General features: G+C 44.3%; 1 protein-coding gene across 6 annotated transcripts in view; it reads right to left on the bottom strand.

The window, feature by feature from the left end:
* Positions 1-1,627: 1,627 nt before the first annotated feature.
* The window catches only part of nlgn3a (neuroligin 3a), an 89,601-nt gene continuing 76,273 nt past the window's right edge, over positions 1,628-14,955 (bottom strand). For all 6 annotated transcript variants that reach the window (XM_062425313.1, XM_062425310.1, XM_062425314.1 and 3 more), the window contains 2 exons: positions 11,961-12,750; positions 1,628-2,577 (listed from right to left, as the gene is read on the bottom strand). In XM_062425313.1, the coding sequence (XP_062281297.1) occupies positions 1,719-2,577; positions 11,961-12,750 (1,649 nt within the window). In that variant the 3' untranslated portion in view covers positions 1,628-1,718. The remainder of the gene's footprint in view (positions 2,578-11,960; positions 12,751-14,955) is intronic.

The raw sequence follows: 14,955 nt of genomic DNA, 5'->3' as shown, positions 1-14,955 counted from the left end.
AGGTTTATTCAGTGCAAACAGGTCACTGTCTGCTTTTGAAGAGGAACTCTTACAAAGTCAATGGAATCATGTCAGTTAGTTCAGTTGAATCTTTAGCTGTTTTTTTCTCTTACACGTAAAATAATAGATTTATTTTGTAATCTTTAAGCAAAATTAGACATATATAACTTTGAAAATAACAAAAGTGCTATTTCGCAAAGACAGACACCCAGAGACGCAGCAGAAACACTACTGGTGGTGAAACAAAAATCAACAACATGAGAAAGTACTCAGCCCCCCCCCCCCCCCCCCCCCCCCCTCCTCCCCCCCCCCCCCCCCCTCCCCCCCCCCCCCCCCCTCCCAAAAAAAAAAAAAAAAAAAACCCACATTATACAACCTACAAACAAAAAAACAGGTGCACGGACACACACACACACACACACAAACGCTGACACACACACACGCTAACACACACACACGCTGACACACACACACACACACACACACACACACACACACACACACACACACATGCTGACACACACACACACGCTAACACACACGCTGACACACACACACACACACACGCTAACACACACGCTGACACACACACACACACACACACACACACACACACACACACACACACACACTTGCTCACATCGTTGCCTTGCACGTATACAGACTCACTCACTCACCACTCTTGCTTTTGCACGTTCTGACAATGTGTCTCTTCCTTTATCTCAACCTCTTAACCACGTTTGAACGTTAGGAAACAGAAATCATTTTCACATGCACACAAACACACAGGTGCTCAAAGCGGCATGTGTACGTGCACACTTTGTGGAGATAATATCAGATAGCTTAACAGATAAATTGGCTGTAAAAGATGCACTTTTTTTCTTAACAAAACAATCACAGTAACATAGTATTTATCTCTGCCTTCTCATCTCCCGACAAGAGCTGTCCCAGACAAATCATTTCTATACGAGCTAAAAAAAGATAACACCATTTGTGTGGCTGTTGTGTTGGTACGCAACAGAAAAAAAATTAGTTGCCCAAAATGGGTTTAAAATCTCTACATCTGCATATCCTCTAGGTTCCCATCCTGGATTCAGTCTCTCATCTTTGAGTCTCATCGGCTTGTAACACACTCCACTTGGAATAGTCTCAGGGAATAGAAATAATGACAAAAAAGAACAAGCTTTGTAAGGCATTGAAACATAAAACAAAACAAAGAAGCAATTAAAAACATTTTGCGAATATTGACGTAGAGGCCATTGTTCTAGATGTGTCTCCCGCAGGAGGAGGGGATGGGAAATAAAAAGCACTTCTCTTTGTTTTTCTTATGAATTCAAGAAAAAAAGTGTTGATATCTCCTCAGTCTGCTTAAAAAGGCTTTTAAAATGATTATTTTAGAAAAAAACACCGCACAAAGACCCCCTCCCCGATCAGGAGAAGGGAAGCAGTTTGATTTTGGCAGCTCTGCACAACTTGACATCCATAGAGAGCTCTCAGCAACTCTCCTCGTAGTAAAAGTCTAGTTAAATCTCTTCACGTTTTAATCCGACTCCTGCCCTTCCCCTCCCCTCCCCCTCACAGCCCTCCCCCTCCCTGTGATATTTATAAAACACAATCCTCTCCTCCGTTCAGCCATTCCCCTGCTCCTCTTCATCCACCACCACTACTGCCGCCTCATCCTCCCCCGCCTGCACCGGCTGCCCCTGGCCTCCTTAAAGCTATACGCGGGTGGTTGAGTGGGAGTGTGGCAGGCCGGTTGAGTTGAAGCCGGTTGTGAAGGTGTTGTAGGGGTGCAGGTTGGGCATGCCCACCAGGGAATTTGGGATCATAGTGATGGTGTTGGGGGTCATGAGGGGAATGTCATCCGGAGAGCGCCGCAGTGTGAGCGTGTAGTCTGGCAGAGAGGCTAAGCGGAGTGCCCCCTCGTTGCTGTTCCCCGCCTCGCACTCATGGTGCGTCTGGTTCATCTGCAGCGACATGATCTCCTCCTCGGGCGCGTGGTGACCAATGTCGTTGGAGGTGCTCTGGCGCTGCGGGCTGGGCTGCCCGTGGCCAGAGTCCTGCCGCCGTTTGTCCTTGCGGTAGTAGAGGGCTGCGAAAGCCAGTACGTTGAGGAACAGCAGCGAGGCTCCCACAGCGATGGTGACGCTGAGCTCGGTGGAGTAATCCCGTGCGTTCTCCACTACTAGAGGGCCCGTCTCCTCGTCGTCGTTCCAAGAGTCTTTGTCTTCACTGTTGTAGGCCGGGGACATGGGAGGCCGCTTGGTGTTGAACGGCCAGGAGGTTTTCCCGTTGGGCCTCTTGGTGGACAGGGAGTTCTGAGTGGTCTCTGGCGGGGGCACTTTGGTGGTGGTGGAGGTGTAGTGGAACATGTCGTGGAGGTTGTACAGGTGCGGCACTAGGTGTTTCCAGAAGGCCACTTTGGTGGCGCGGTAGTGGTCGCGCACGCGTGGCTTCAGGCCGATATGCAGGTACAGCTGGTCCTGGGGATTGTACTTGGACCAGGCCACCTCTTCAAAGCGGTTGGCCTTGGTGTGGATGAACTTGGTGTCTTGAGGAACCGGTTTGTTGGGATCCCTGCAGACAGACAAGACGTGATAGGGTATTAAATAAGATTCTGACAGTAAGTTTAATTATTCATGCTCTGACCTTCATGTGGGGATAGGAAGCACATACAAATACTAAAAGGAAAACACAACACTTTCAGACACAGCTTATACTTTGGCGTGAGAAGGGTGTAGTTGCTTTTGGAGATTTATTGATCTTGCTCAGCGAAACCCGCAACGATGAAATCAAAAACCCTCAAAACCTACCACCTGACTGCAGTTAATAATTGATCAAGGTGTGTATGGTGTGGTATATATCACACCTTCAGTAGCTGTACCAACTGGCACAGATGTCTACTATTTACTTATTTTCTCAAGGCATGTTCAATTTTATTTATACTACAAGATCTCCACGCAGCATTTGTGCCGCCTCTCTGTGGGCACAGTACACTTGCCTCTCTCACCCCCATTGCCTCTCTCTCCCCAGATGTTGTTCTTAATTCAGTTTTGATGCAGCCCACCCACAAAAACCAGGGCAGAGGCTTTTAAAGTAAACACATATGAATAAGTCAGCAGGCTTTAGGGCTCGCGTCAGGAGGCATCTTGTTGTTGATAATCCAACACTGGTGGAGCCCCTCTGCTAATTGCTCAGGGAAGGCAGCACAGTGTGCATTGGCATCCAGTGTACTGATGTAAAGTGGACCATATTAATCAAGACACTAAGAGGGAACTGCAGAGCTGTGTGTGTGAATGCTCAGATATTAGTATGTATGTGTGTGTTTGTGTGAGACTGAGACAAAACGAACGTGTGAGAGTGAGCGACTGAGAGTGAGAGATTTTTCTAGATGCAGTACCTCTTTTGATCTACAGAGTTCACTGTTCCACTTTTCAGTGTTCGACACCTTGGCATCAACACTGAATGGCCACCCATTTCAATTATAGTGAAGCTATTGATTTATTGAATTAATTAACATATCGCAGTCTTCCTCAATCACACAACTCCTTGTTGCCTTGTTGCTGTCCAATGTCAGGAGTGGGAGTTCTGTGGTCTAAGCTATTGCTTTTGGTACTTGTGAAATTAAATGACACATAACACAATAATTAATGCTGGAGCAGAGAAGTTAAAACTGTTGTTGTTGCAAGAAGGCAGCGAGGATCTGCGCAACATTTCTGTAAATGTCATGAAATATCCCTTTGTGGGTCTGATTGCCATGTCAGTGGCAGGCAAAGTTCAAATTTAGTTGGGGATTTAGGGATATGGTGGCTACAGTGTTTTTTTGGCACTGGCTTAAAACCTCTAAACACGGCCAAGAGAATTAAAAACCATGCCAGAAGAATTCACCCTCCATCCTCTCTCCTGTTCGTTTCTCTGCTGTCAATTTTTCTTTTTCAGGTCAGTGCTTCTGGGAGAGGTGAGTGAGAGAGAGAGAGAGAGAGAGAGAGAGAGAGAGAGAGAGAGAGAGAGAGAGAGAGAGAGAGAGAGAGAGAGAGAGAGCGAGAGCGAGAGAGACAGAGAGAGACAGAGAGAGAGAGAGCGAGGAGGTAAAGCAAATTGAGATGGCTGAAGCTGTATCTCTGGACCTGGGCTGGTGTCAGCAGAGCAGCCCGTAAATAACCTCTTTTATTAGGCCCGTAATGATCCCCAATGAATATTGACAGCCAGACTATGATGACTTTGTAGCTGAATATCAGTAATTAAGTTTCAAAGGAGCGGGTGGTGGAGGTAAGGTCATATTGATCTCCCTGAATGCAACATGCCAGAGAACAGGATGTCAATGAAGCAGCCTGAGACGTGGTTGTCTGCAGCCTGCGTGCTTCATGAATTCTTGCAGCAGTCTTATGCATGCAGTCACAAACACACACACACACACACACACACACACACACACACACACACACACACACACACACACACACACACACACACACACACATGCACACATGCACACATGCACACACACACATGCAAGCAAGTTTTCTCCCCCTCTCTCCCTCTCACTCTCTCACACGAATATGTACATACACGCACATGACAACACTGATGGAGGTCAATAGCTATCTCAGTTAATGGGAATTCCGGGCATTTCCATAAAACTGCAAACGCTCTCTTCTCCGCAGGGTCAATTTGCTGAGATGTGACGGCAAAAAAGGTAAAAGGTACTTGGAGGGATCTCACAAAACAATCAGTGTTTGCAGGAAGCAAGGAAGTGGTGGTGCAGAGGAGTTAGAAAAGCTCTTTGGTGGCTGGCTGGCTGGTTCAGTGCAAGTGAAGATGAATAATTTAGGGAACACAAAGAAATCAATGTGGCATCTTTAGTTAATTTGATTTGCCGCATTAGAGAACAACTGGCTGCCTTATCTAATTACACACATATGCTTGGGTAATTGTTGCAAAGTCAATAGTAAACAGGCTACATTCCTTTGAACAATTTCTACCACTGCTGCCCCTACTTTTGGGCTGTACGCTGGCTTTGAAGTCCCTCTCTGAGCTGTAGAGTCAGAGGGAGTGGTCTGTGCTCGGTTGCTGCTATTCAAAGTGTAGAGGGCTACTAGGTCACTCTGCTCTATTTGTACTGGGGCATACTGGGTGCTGTATGATGCAATGTAGTCAGAACATCTTTATAATGTTTCATGAGTGCTGTGCTGCTGCATTTTCCAACTGAACTTTGTAATAGAGTGCTGCATGACTTTTGTAAAGAAAGAGATGGTCTACCATATAACACATATAGAATATAATCCTATAAATTATAAAGCCATTCTTGAACTAATGATAAGCACTTTTTGTTCAGGATAAAATAACCCCCCCAAAAACATAATCAGACATACAGAACCAGTAAAAGATTTGGATACACTTTCCTCTTCACCTGAATGAGATAGTGTGTCCAAACCTGTGTATAATGCAGTACAAAACACTGTGCAGTGTGTCTGACAGAAAAGCAAGAAAAAATTCTAAGCTTGACAAACCATTATCCTTTTTAAATAATAAATAAATAAACTTTTCAGTCAGTATACTTTGCAGGAAGTCTTAATCTCTGCAGTGAGTGCCATGAGTGTGTAAGCAGAGACATTTTTTTTTTACTCTGTGCTTTTATTAGTTTGTATGTGAAACAATGTAATGACTATGAAATCAGCTGAGACTAGTCACAGCTGAATACTCTGCGATACAGACAGAACAAAATCAAATTAAAAATGCTGGAAAGAGAAGATGACTATAAGATATCAACAGTCTGCTTAACTTGATGGGCCCAGCACTTTCAGAAGTCACCTCGCAGTAAGGAATTTTCATTACAGATAAAAAATGAAAACACTTATTGAACATTATCTTAACCTGTCAAAAAACGTCTTGCAAGTACAAAAAAGGCTTTGCTGCTTTGTCTGTTCATTTCATGTGTCTTAATAGCTTCAAATTAAAGCTGACACTCTGCACTCAAACCTTGCGGTCTCCGTATCATTTCACTCTCAAATATTATAACAATCTGGCAATAAAACGCCGAACAGTGCATCGTTGTCCAAACACTTCCTGAGCTCATTGTAGGTGTCCAGCTCAACAGCAAACGCCTCGTTGTGACTTGTATGAACAGCCTTGGCATAATTTGATGTTTGTGGTCCTGTTGGGCTCTCAGAGCTTCCCTGCATTAGCTGATAGCTTGCCTCCTGTCAGACCTCCCACTTAATCCGGATGGTCATTGGAGCTGTGGCTGGACTCCCAGGCAGAGGAGAGGGATTATTACACCCATAAAAGCAGGCGTTTTAATGGCCTTTCAGATTTCCTCTGATGTGTTCATATGGCTGTGGTACTATAAACCATCGCCTTCATCCACTCCTTAGTTCCACCTCCCCTCTCCATGACCTGCTGACCCTTGCTAACCTTGGCCAACCATGCGTGTTTAAGTGCTCCCGTATGTTTGTATCTATGATTGACTGGGAGTTTGCGTGTGCATGCTTCATCTCGCATCAGTCAGCTTGTGTACCTGTGCATCTACATGTGTGCACGTTTGCACTTGTGACGCATCCTGGTATAATGACCTCTGGGGCAGCACAAGTGCCACACTTAAACACAAGACATGTCACATTTCACAAAGCCATACATTCCGTGCAGTGATGACAACGAGCCTCTCCAGGCTGATAAAGGAAAAGCCTTCTGTAAGTGTTAAACAGCTCTTCTATAAGATGTCGTGCCTCCTGGATGACAGACACAAGTCCCAGTTCTACCTACACATGTGGCAGAACGGGCGCCCTAGCTCATTACTTATTCCAAGCTCTGTCTTCAAGCACTGATGTAAAAGGTAGATAAGGGGAAAGAATGAATTTCATTTTCTTTCTTTTTTTCATCTCCCATGTACCTCCTTCCCCTTTTCATCCTGATGTAATTTGAAGCGCTTGAATGATCATAGACCTAGCCATCACCAAATCTGAAAAGACACATTTAGGCGCCCTAAGGCAGAAGACAAGAATCTATTTTCACTACACTCAAGGTCTCTGAATCCTGCACTGAGAATAGCTTCTCAATATAAAACAAGGAGCACGCATTAATTCAGTGACACTGATGCTCATTTTGCTAAGCTGCTAAAATATGCAAAGTTGAAACCTGTTTTTTTTTTTTTAGTTAGTTATTGTTGTTACTTTTGTGTAACAAATTCATCCCCTGCAGTTGTTTATCTACTTACCAGGTAACACAAAGTAAGCACCTAATTGTAATTTCTCTCTCACAGAAGGTTTCCAACACCTTTTCCCTGCATTCTGTGTACATTTTTAATATATACACTCAATCTAACTCTGTTTGTCGACTTTGTCTTGGTGTGGCGTGGGGGGCAACTTCAGCACTGAGCAGGCAAATTACCAGGCTGTGCTCTTTTACCCTTCATGTGGTTGCACGCTGGGGCACAGGGCTGAGTGATGCGTGGTTCATATTTAATGGCAGCCTTCAGTTCAGCAGGCTAAGTGATGCAGGGCGAGGTGCTTTGACTTTGGGGCGTGCAGAAGTGTTGGAGGACACAGCTCCCGGCCCACTCCTTAATATGGATACTATTGATTTGTTTGATTAGATGAGTGGTAGCAAATGCAAAAAACCTTCGATAAATTCCCCTCTCTTTCTTCTAACCAATTAGCAGCTTTTTAATCGTCTCTCTTTATCATGTTGCATCATTATTGTTTAGTATTTCTCTCCCTATTTAATAAGACAACCACTAACTTATGGATGTACACATGCAGATCTACTTCCTCTGCTCCTCCTCCCCCTGCTGCCTTCCTCTCATTACATTCAGCCCACAGCATGGACACCGATCAATGGAATCCAGGCCCCTTAACAAGCCACACCACTTCCTTACCTTCTCTAATGCAAATCAGGATATTGGCTACAAATCTCCTATCAAGTGAGTGCCTATTTAATGGAGTAGGTAGGTGGCTGTGCTGGTCCACAATGCCGACCATTCACAGACTCTTGGTACAGGTTGAGTTGGCCTTAACGAAGGAAGCTGAAAGGAACAGAGGATAATCCGGAGAAAGGACAAGGAAGGGGATCAGGGATGAGTGATGTAACTACTAGACAGCTGGGGTAAAAGGAAAAGGCTGAAGCAGTGCGTGAATGAGGTCAGACGGGAGAAAGAGTTGATGTATACGTGTCGTTAACCCAGCAGAGGAGGGTTTCATTGACAAGTGGGAGGAAAACAAAAAAAAAACCCGAACAGGGTTGTAAATCAAAGCACTGGCTGTTAAACTGCAGTATAGACAGACTGTAGTTGCTTCTATCTACATTTGTTTGGTCGGAAGCCGTTGTCACTGAAGACAAAGCAATCAATACTGCATATTTTAGCTAATGTTGTGACTGTAATACATGAGTAGACCTTTTTTTGTATAGAATAATGAGAGAGAGGAGGGGGGAAAGAAGGAAAAAAAGTCATCACATGACAGTGCTCTGCTCTTTAACTACCTAGCAAGGCCCTGCACAGCATGTGGCACACCCTGCACATAGAACAGGGAAAATGAGCACCAGCTGGCAAAAAAAAGAAAAACACAAATAGTGGGAAGATGGACGAACATATTTATAGCACTAATGATATATAATGATTGATCTTTTTGAGCTTTTCATCATTCTGTCTTTTTCTGAAGTGCTCTGCCAGTTTCTTTTGGTGTAGAGTCGCGTTTGTGCGCCGATGCTGTGCTCGCATTTGTTACTTGAGCAGGATGTGGAAATCGCAGCGTGTGGACTGGTGGCAAAAGTTTTGGAGGCAATACAGCACAGGCCAAGTTTGCCTGTCAATAGTAAAACAAATGTTACACCCGGAAAAAATAACTCAGAGCTGAGTAAATCCCCAGCTTCTGAAACATCCCTAACTCTCAGGATAGAACAGCCTCATAGTGTAAACACACACTCTCTCACAATCACACTCAATACACATGCACACACACACTAAGAAGATTTGACAGCGTGCACTCTCTGTATGCTTTTATGCTTCGCTGACACTGATAGAGGAGACAAAAAGGCGCATGGGCAGGGATTTGCCCTGTAAAGATGACACATGAGAGCCAGGGACAGGAAGAGCTTTGGGGGGGATGCTGCTATGATACACACTGTTGACATGCAGCCCAAGTGTCTCAACATCGTGTCCCACATGTTTCAACAGCCGATTTAGAGACGAGGGCAGGAAGTGCAATCTGGGTCAGTTCATTACGAACATCTGGAAGGGGAGAGAGAGCTGCTTTACAGATATAGGGAAGATGGCTGTTGGACAGGCTGGGAAGGCAGAGGGAACTCAACTGGGTCTTAATTAAAAGGATGTCCTCTAACGCTACATTGGGATTGGTCGGTGTTGGAGGAGAGAGCTATATCCCCCAGTGTGGTGTAAATAAGGGGGACGAACTCCCCCTCACCCCTCCCCCGAAGAGTTGATGGTAGAGTCCTTCACTTGGGCTGGAGTAAAATTACCCTTTGGAGCAGCACAGTGAGTTTTTCTATTATCCTGGCATGTAATCCCGGGCTTTTTACCATCTGAGTGCCTTGTGGTCTGCCTGTAATCCCCCTGTCTGGAGCTACGCCAAGGTGACACACCATAGGGTGGATAGTAGCCATAACATGGCGAGGATGGATGTAGGACCAGTTTACCCTCCCACTGCTCTGCTCCTAATCTCAACTACAAAAGCTGACACTGGGTCATCATTAAAGTACAATTTGTTGTTTCGGAATCAGTTGCTTGCTAGGGTGAAGGCCAGGTTAGGGTTGCAGGATTACTGCCCATGGCATTGTGCTGAATCTGGTCGTAGGTAAGCCAGGCAGGCTGTCATCATCCATCAGAATTAATTTCACTGCAAGATCCAAGTTCAGCTGGCACTGTTATCTCCAGGCCTCTAACTTTTCTCTTTTAAATAAAACACATCCTCTTTCCTTATAATAACAGATAATATCCTTGGAAGGACAAGTAATAAATGCCATCTGTATCTACAAATTGCCACTTTGTATGTGCCGACACAAGATGGCTGCCAGGCAGAGGAGACAGCTGTTTAGTCCGAGCATCACTGATGGACCTCAGTGCTTTCTTTGAGGAGCCAAAACAGCTGAAATCAGTCCATCTGCACTCGTCTGCCATTAGCAGTTCAAGGATCTAGCGGAGCCGACGGCCTGTGAGCTCAGCCTATCAGCCAGACGGCTGGATGTAAATGCCACCTGATAGGACAGCAGATGATATAGAGGCAGATAAAAAAACAGAACAAGATTTCAGACTGCAGCCCATTTAGGATAGGATCAATACCTCTCTGGTAGTAGCGATTGTCAAATTAAATTTAAGTTGTTAGAAATGATAACTAGTAGTCATACAAAATGACCATGCTTTGTGATGGGTGGGGGTGAAATTGAGCATGGTGGAGAACGGGAGTCACCCAGGGCACGAGTGATCGACTGGGTCCAGGCTGAGAAAATCGATACCGCAGAGGGCAAGAGTTTGATATGCCTCTCTGATAAGTCTCTGTGTCTTTTGGGCATCAGTATAACAGAGCATAGATAGTGTTTCCAGCCAAACACACACATGCACACAAACACAACAGATGTATACAGAAATGCAGGTGACCGTGTACACATATTCAACCCAAACAGTCAGCCAAGCACGAATAGCACAGCACACAATCTGGAGGAACATTTAATCTTCCTCAGATTCAATATGTCTCAGGTTTTCAGACTGAGAACCAGGATGTCCAGGCAAAAAACACCTCTGAAAAAAATGGCTCTATTGAAAAATGCCTTTTCTGTCCTATACTATCCATTGTCAAGCTTCCTTTTTCCTGCAGCCTCTTTCATGCAGTACAGAAGTCCTTTTAATAAGACTGAAATAGGATTTCTGTCTCTGTTACTTTCTATTAAAAACACAGTAAGTTTGTTATTGTGTGGTTTTACTCATTTACAAGTAGTGTCACTGAACCTGTTTAAAAGACAAATGTTTTGTTTCTACTATTATTAGACCCATGATGCACCTGTCTGATCTAAATTGGGATTAGCGAATGACATGCAGACAACTGGTCTTGAATTTTTACTGGTTTCTGATTGGTCAGAACTGGAATACTGATAAACTCCTGCAGGTGTTGGTACTGCTCTGTGCATTTGAATGTCATTTATTCATTTAACCTTCAGTATTTTTTTGATTGTTTACTGTAAAAATAAACTTTTTCCAAATGTGTAGCTGATGTGCTCCTTAATGCTGTGTGATTATGTTGTGGGCTTGTTTACATTCTGTGCATAGTGCAGCAGGAGGGCTAAAATGCTATGAAGAATGGAACAGCTGTAGCAAAGTGAAGGAAAACACCCATCGCGAAAGCTACATGTACAGCAGTTCTTGTGTGTAATGAGGCTAACACTGGTGAGCTAATGGGACAATATGCTATATATTCCCAGTGTTTTGGATTTGCTGAGCAACGTGGCTCCTGCTCCACTGTCCCTGCAGCCAGTCTCTCAGCACGAACTGGCAAGCAGCTCTGAGCTGACCTCAGGTCAAGATAACACTTTTTATCAGATAAAACAACTCCACAGTTGTTAACTGTAACGTAAGGAAAAAAATGGAACACTATTACTTTAGGTGGTGCCACCAAAACAAAGCCACTCTTTGCCCCTAAATATATGCCATTTATTTTCAAATGCTTCCTTACATCTGATGCGTTACTTGTTTTATGAGTGAGCTAACTACCTGAAGAGTTGTTGTTTTTCCTGTACACACCATGTGTAAGCTACACAACCAGTCAGTGGTCTAGATTTCACACCCCAATCCTGTCTACCTCTCGCTGAACAATTAGCAGTATGTCATGATCATGATTCAAAAAAGAATTAATAAATGAATGAAGGAAACACTGAGCAATGTGCATCAGTACTAATATTAGTAAAATCCTTAATTGGGATAATGGTTGAAATAAAAGGTCAAATTGTATTTTACTCACCCAGTCTTGGCAAAGTTGGTCCAGTAGGTCATGACGACAGCACTAAGCATGACATCATTTTTTGAGAAGTTACAGGGGAAAAGGTCAGTGGGACCAATCATGGGAATTCCAAAAACATAGGGCACCTCGTCCCCATGAGCGGCGTCAGACCAGGCGGGCTTCATCAGGCTCTGGCAGTGGTGGTAGAAGGCGTAAAAGTAGGTGGGGGAGCCATAGCGAGCGTGGAGATCCGCCGTCACCACTGAAGGCTCTACCCACTGGTGGTCAGTGAACAAAGCCACCAGTGTCTTGCGCCTGGTCTCTGGATTATCCCTGTCTGCCCAGTCTGTGTACATGAACTTAATGGTTTCCCTCAGTGTGTCCTTGCCTTCAGGGTATCCATACAGACTGTCCACAAAGTCCGACACGGAGAAATCAAAGTCATTTCCAGAGACGCCGTCCTCTGAATCCACCACGTTCTCCACAAACCGCAGCCCCTCACCTTGATTGACCCCCAGCATGATATCATAGTTGAGGAACTCGCCCTGCTCCATCAGGATCTCGGGGTCATCAGGGATAACATCACCATCGATTACAGGTCCAAAGGCCACGTGGTACCTGGCGGGTTGTATGTCCTGCTCCACCAGCTCCCTGGAACTCTTCTTCCTCAGACAGTCCACCATGTCTAAGGTGTCCAAGACATTACAACCCACCTTCTCTGCCAGGAGACGTGTGTACTTGACCGGCTGGTAGTTAACCGCCCAGCTGGAGAGAGCTGACCCACTCTGAATGATGGCTCTGTGGAACAGACCTGCATAAGGACACAGGAAAAAAAAGACAGGATCGTGTTTAGTGTGTCACAAGGATAATTCAGTTAAGTACTCTACTACGTGATAGTTGTTAATTTTGAAACTGCCATGATCAAAAGGGGACTGTCAGCTACACAGTTGATAAGAATAACAAAGGCCAGACAGAACAAGTCCTTGTTGCCACACAGAACAATAATGGAATCACGGCTGTGATAATGAATGTGCAGATGGCCCGTTCTCACAGACAGCTCGCAGACTGAGGAAGGAATCAGCACTCTGTCTGTCATCTTCTTTCCTTCCATTCATCTCTATATACTCTCCCAGTAATAACATCCATGTTTGTCACAAACAGATGCTGGCAGTATGGCTCTATAGGCTTTGTTACAAATAGAAGATGCATCAAAATTGGCTGCACCATACCTTACAAAATATAAATTCCTTTCCTAGAATAAGATGCAGAAATGCAGCAGAGTGCAATTTAAGTGTTCTCAAATATATATGAACTCTGTGCCCGTGCCCTCCTCCTGTTAATGTACTTTTCAAGGTAGCTTAAATTGGATGAACCTCAAACATTGCAATTATAGACACAGATGTTCCTTTTTGCAGTAATCAGCACACACACACACACACACACACAAACACACACACACACACACACACACACACACACACACACACACACACACACACACACACACACACACACACACACACACACACACACACACACACACACACACACACACACACACACACACACTACCTGCACATCAGTTATGCCTTGTGTAAATTAAAAGTCATTTTTTGCCTGAAAGATCACAAAATTCTATGGGAATTTGTGGGTGGATTGATATTAATAAAACTACACTCCTAATCCCTACATTTGTGGTACAAAGCTGCACACATTCACCTGGCAACACAATAAAACATGGCACACAATGAAATAAGACCAAACTGAACTGAACACCACAGTCTCCTGCATGTAATATACAGAAATAAACTCATGCCGTACGAAGAGTCAACAGATCACCTATAATGTGAAACTACACAGCAGTTTGATGTATGTATGTGGGTGGATGGGTGGGCTTCAAAGAGGGTGGAGGGGGTTTGAAAGCTGAAGAGAACAAATCTACTGTCTCACGGGGTCCTTTCACAAATTACAGTCAATTACATTATGGTTGCAGTGCAGTATGAATGAAATCTAAAATGAATTGTCAGGAACAGATCCAAAATAACAAACATAATTTCCTCAGAAATAATTGAATTGCGTCTCTTTTGAAAAAGTTCTCCTTATAGACAGTAGAGTGAAAGTGACATGACATCCTTTCTATCTCCGGTAGGCCTCCCTCACATCATCGCCTATACCTCGCAATCTCTGTCTTGACAGCACCACTCATCGGTCCTCCTGATAGTTTTGAATTCACAAGTGCTGTTTTTTTTCCGACCTCAGAGAAAAACATTAACGAAGCTCCTACCACTTGACCATGCCGCTTAATTGCTTATATCACTATCACTGCCAGAGTCAAAGAATTCCATGTTAAAAGCCACAGCAGATGAAATGCTCCAGAAATGGCATGTATTGGAAAAAATAAATGTCATTAAACGATTCCACATTTAAGCCACGATGAAAAGCAGAGAAACATACAGGCACACATACTTTGATATTTCAGAGCCAGTGTAGGTGGCTCTGTTGAAGTCTTTGTGTTTATGAGGTTAACAGCAGACTTAAGTGCCATATATATCACTTGGGTTGTCTTAATCAGAGGCGGCGGGGGGCTTATTTCTTCTTGGCGAAGATAAAGTGTTTATTTACGGAGCTATTTACATTTATTTGTTCACAAGTAGTAAGTAGAATTAATGTGTCTGGGCGAGTGAACTGTGAAATGTTTCTGTGGTGAGTGTGTTTACCATTATAAACTACCATTTGTGTATTTGACAATGATTTGTAGGTGTGAAAGCAAAGATTTCAATACATGTTGGCCAACACGTTTTTGATTAAACCTCAGTGCAAGAAGTCATGCTTGTTTTCCTGTTTGTGCACCACGTGCCTCGCTCTATGTGGATGAGACCATCACCTTTCTGTGGCCTTGCCCTGATGCTGCCCTTCGAGCTGTCCTGTGGATGTGTGTCTCTGCAGGACGATGGCCTGTGCTGTGTCCCAGGGAGCAGAAGCAGATGTCGAGGGTTTCACCCACTTGAAAGCATTA

Source organism: Scomber scombrus, chromosome 9 (assembly GCF_963691925.1).
Source record: "Scomber scombrus chromosome 9, fScoSco1.1, whole genome shotgun sequence".
In the NCBI taxonomy this organism is placed as follows: domain Eukaryota; kingdom Metazoa; phylum Chordata; class Actinopteri; order Scombriformes; family Scombridae; genus Scomber; species Scomber scombrus.
Note: the sequence above shows the minus strand (reverse complement) of the source record. Positions and strands in the feature narration are given on the sequence as shown.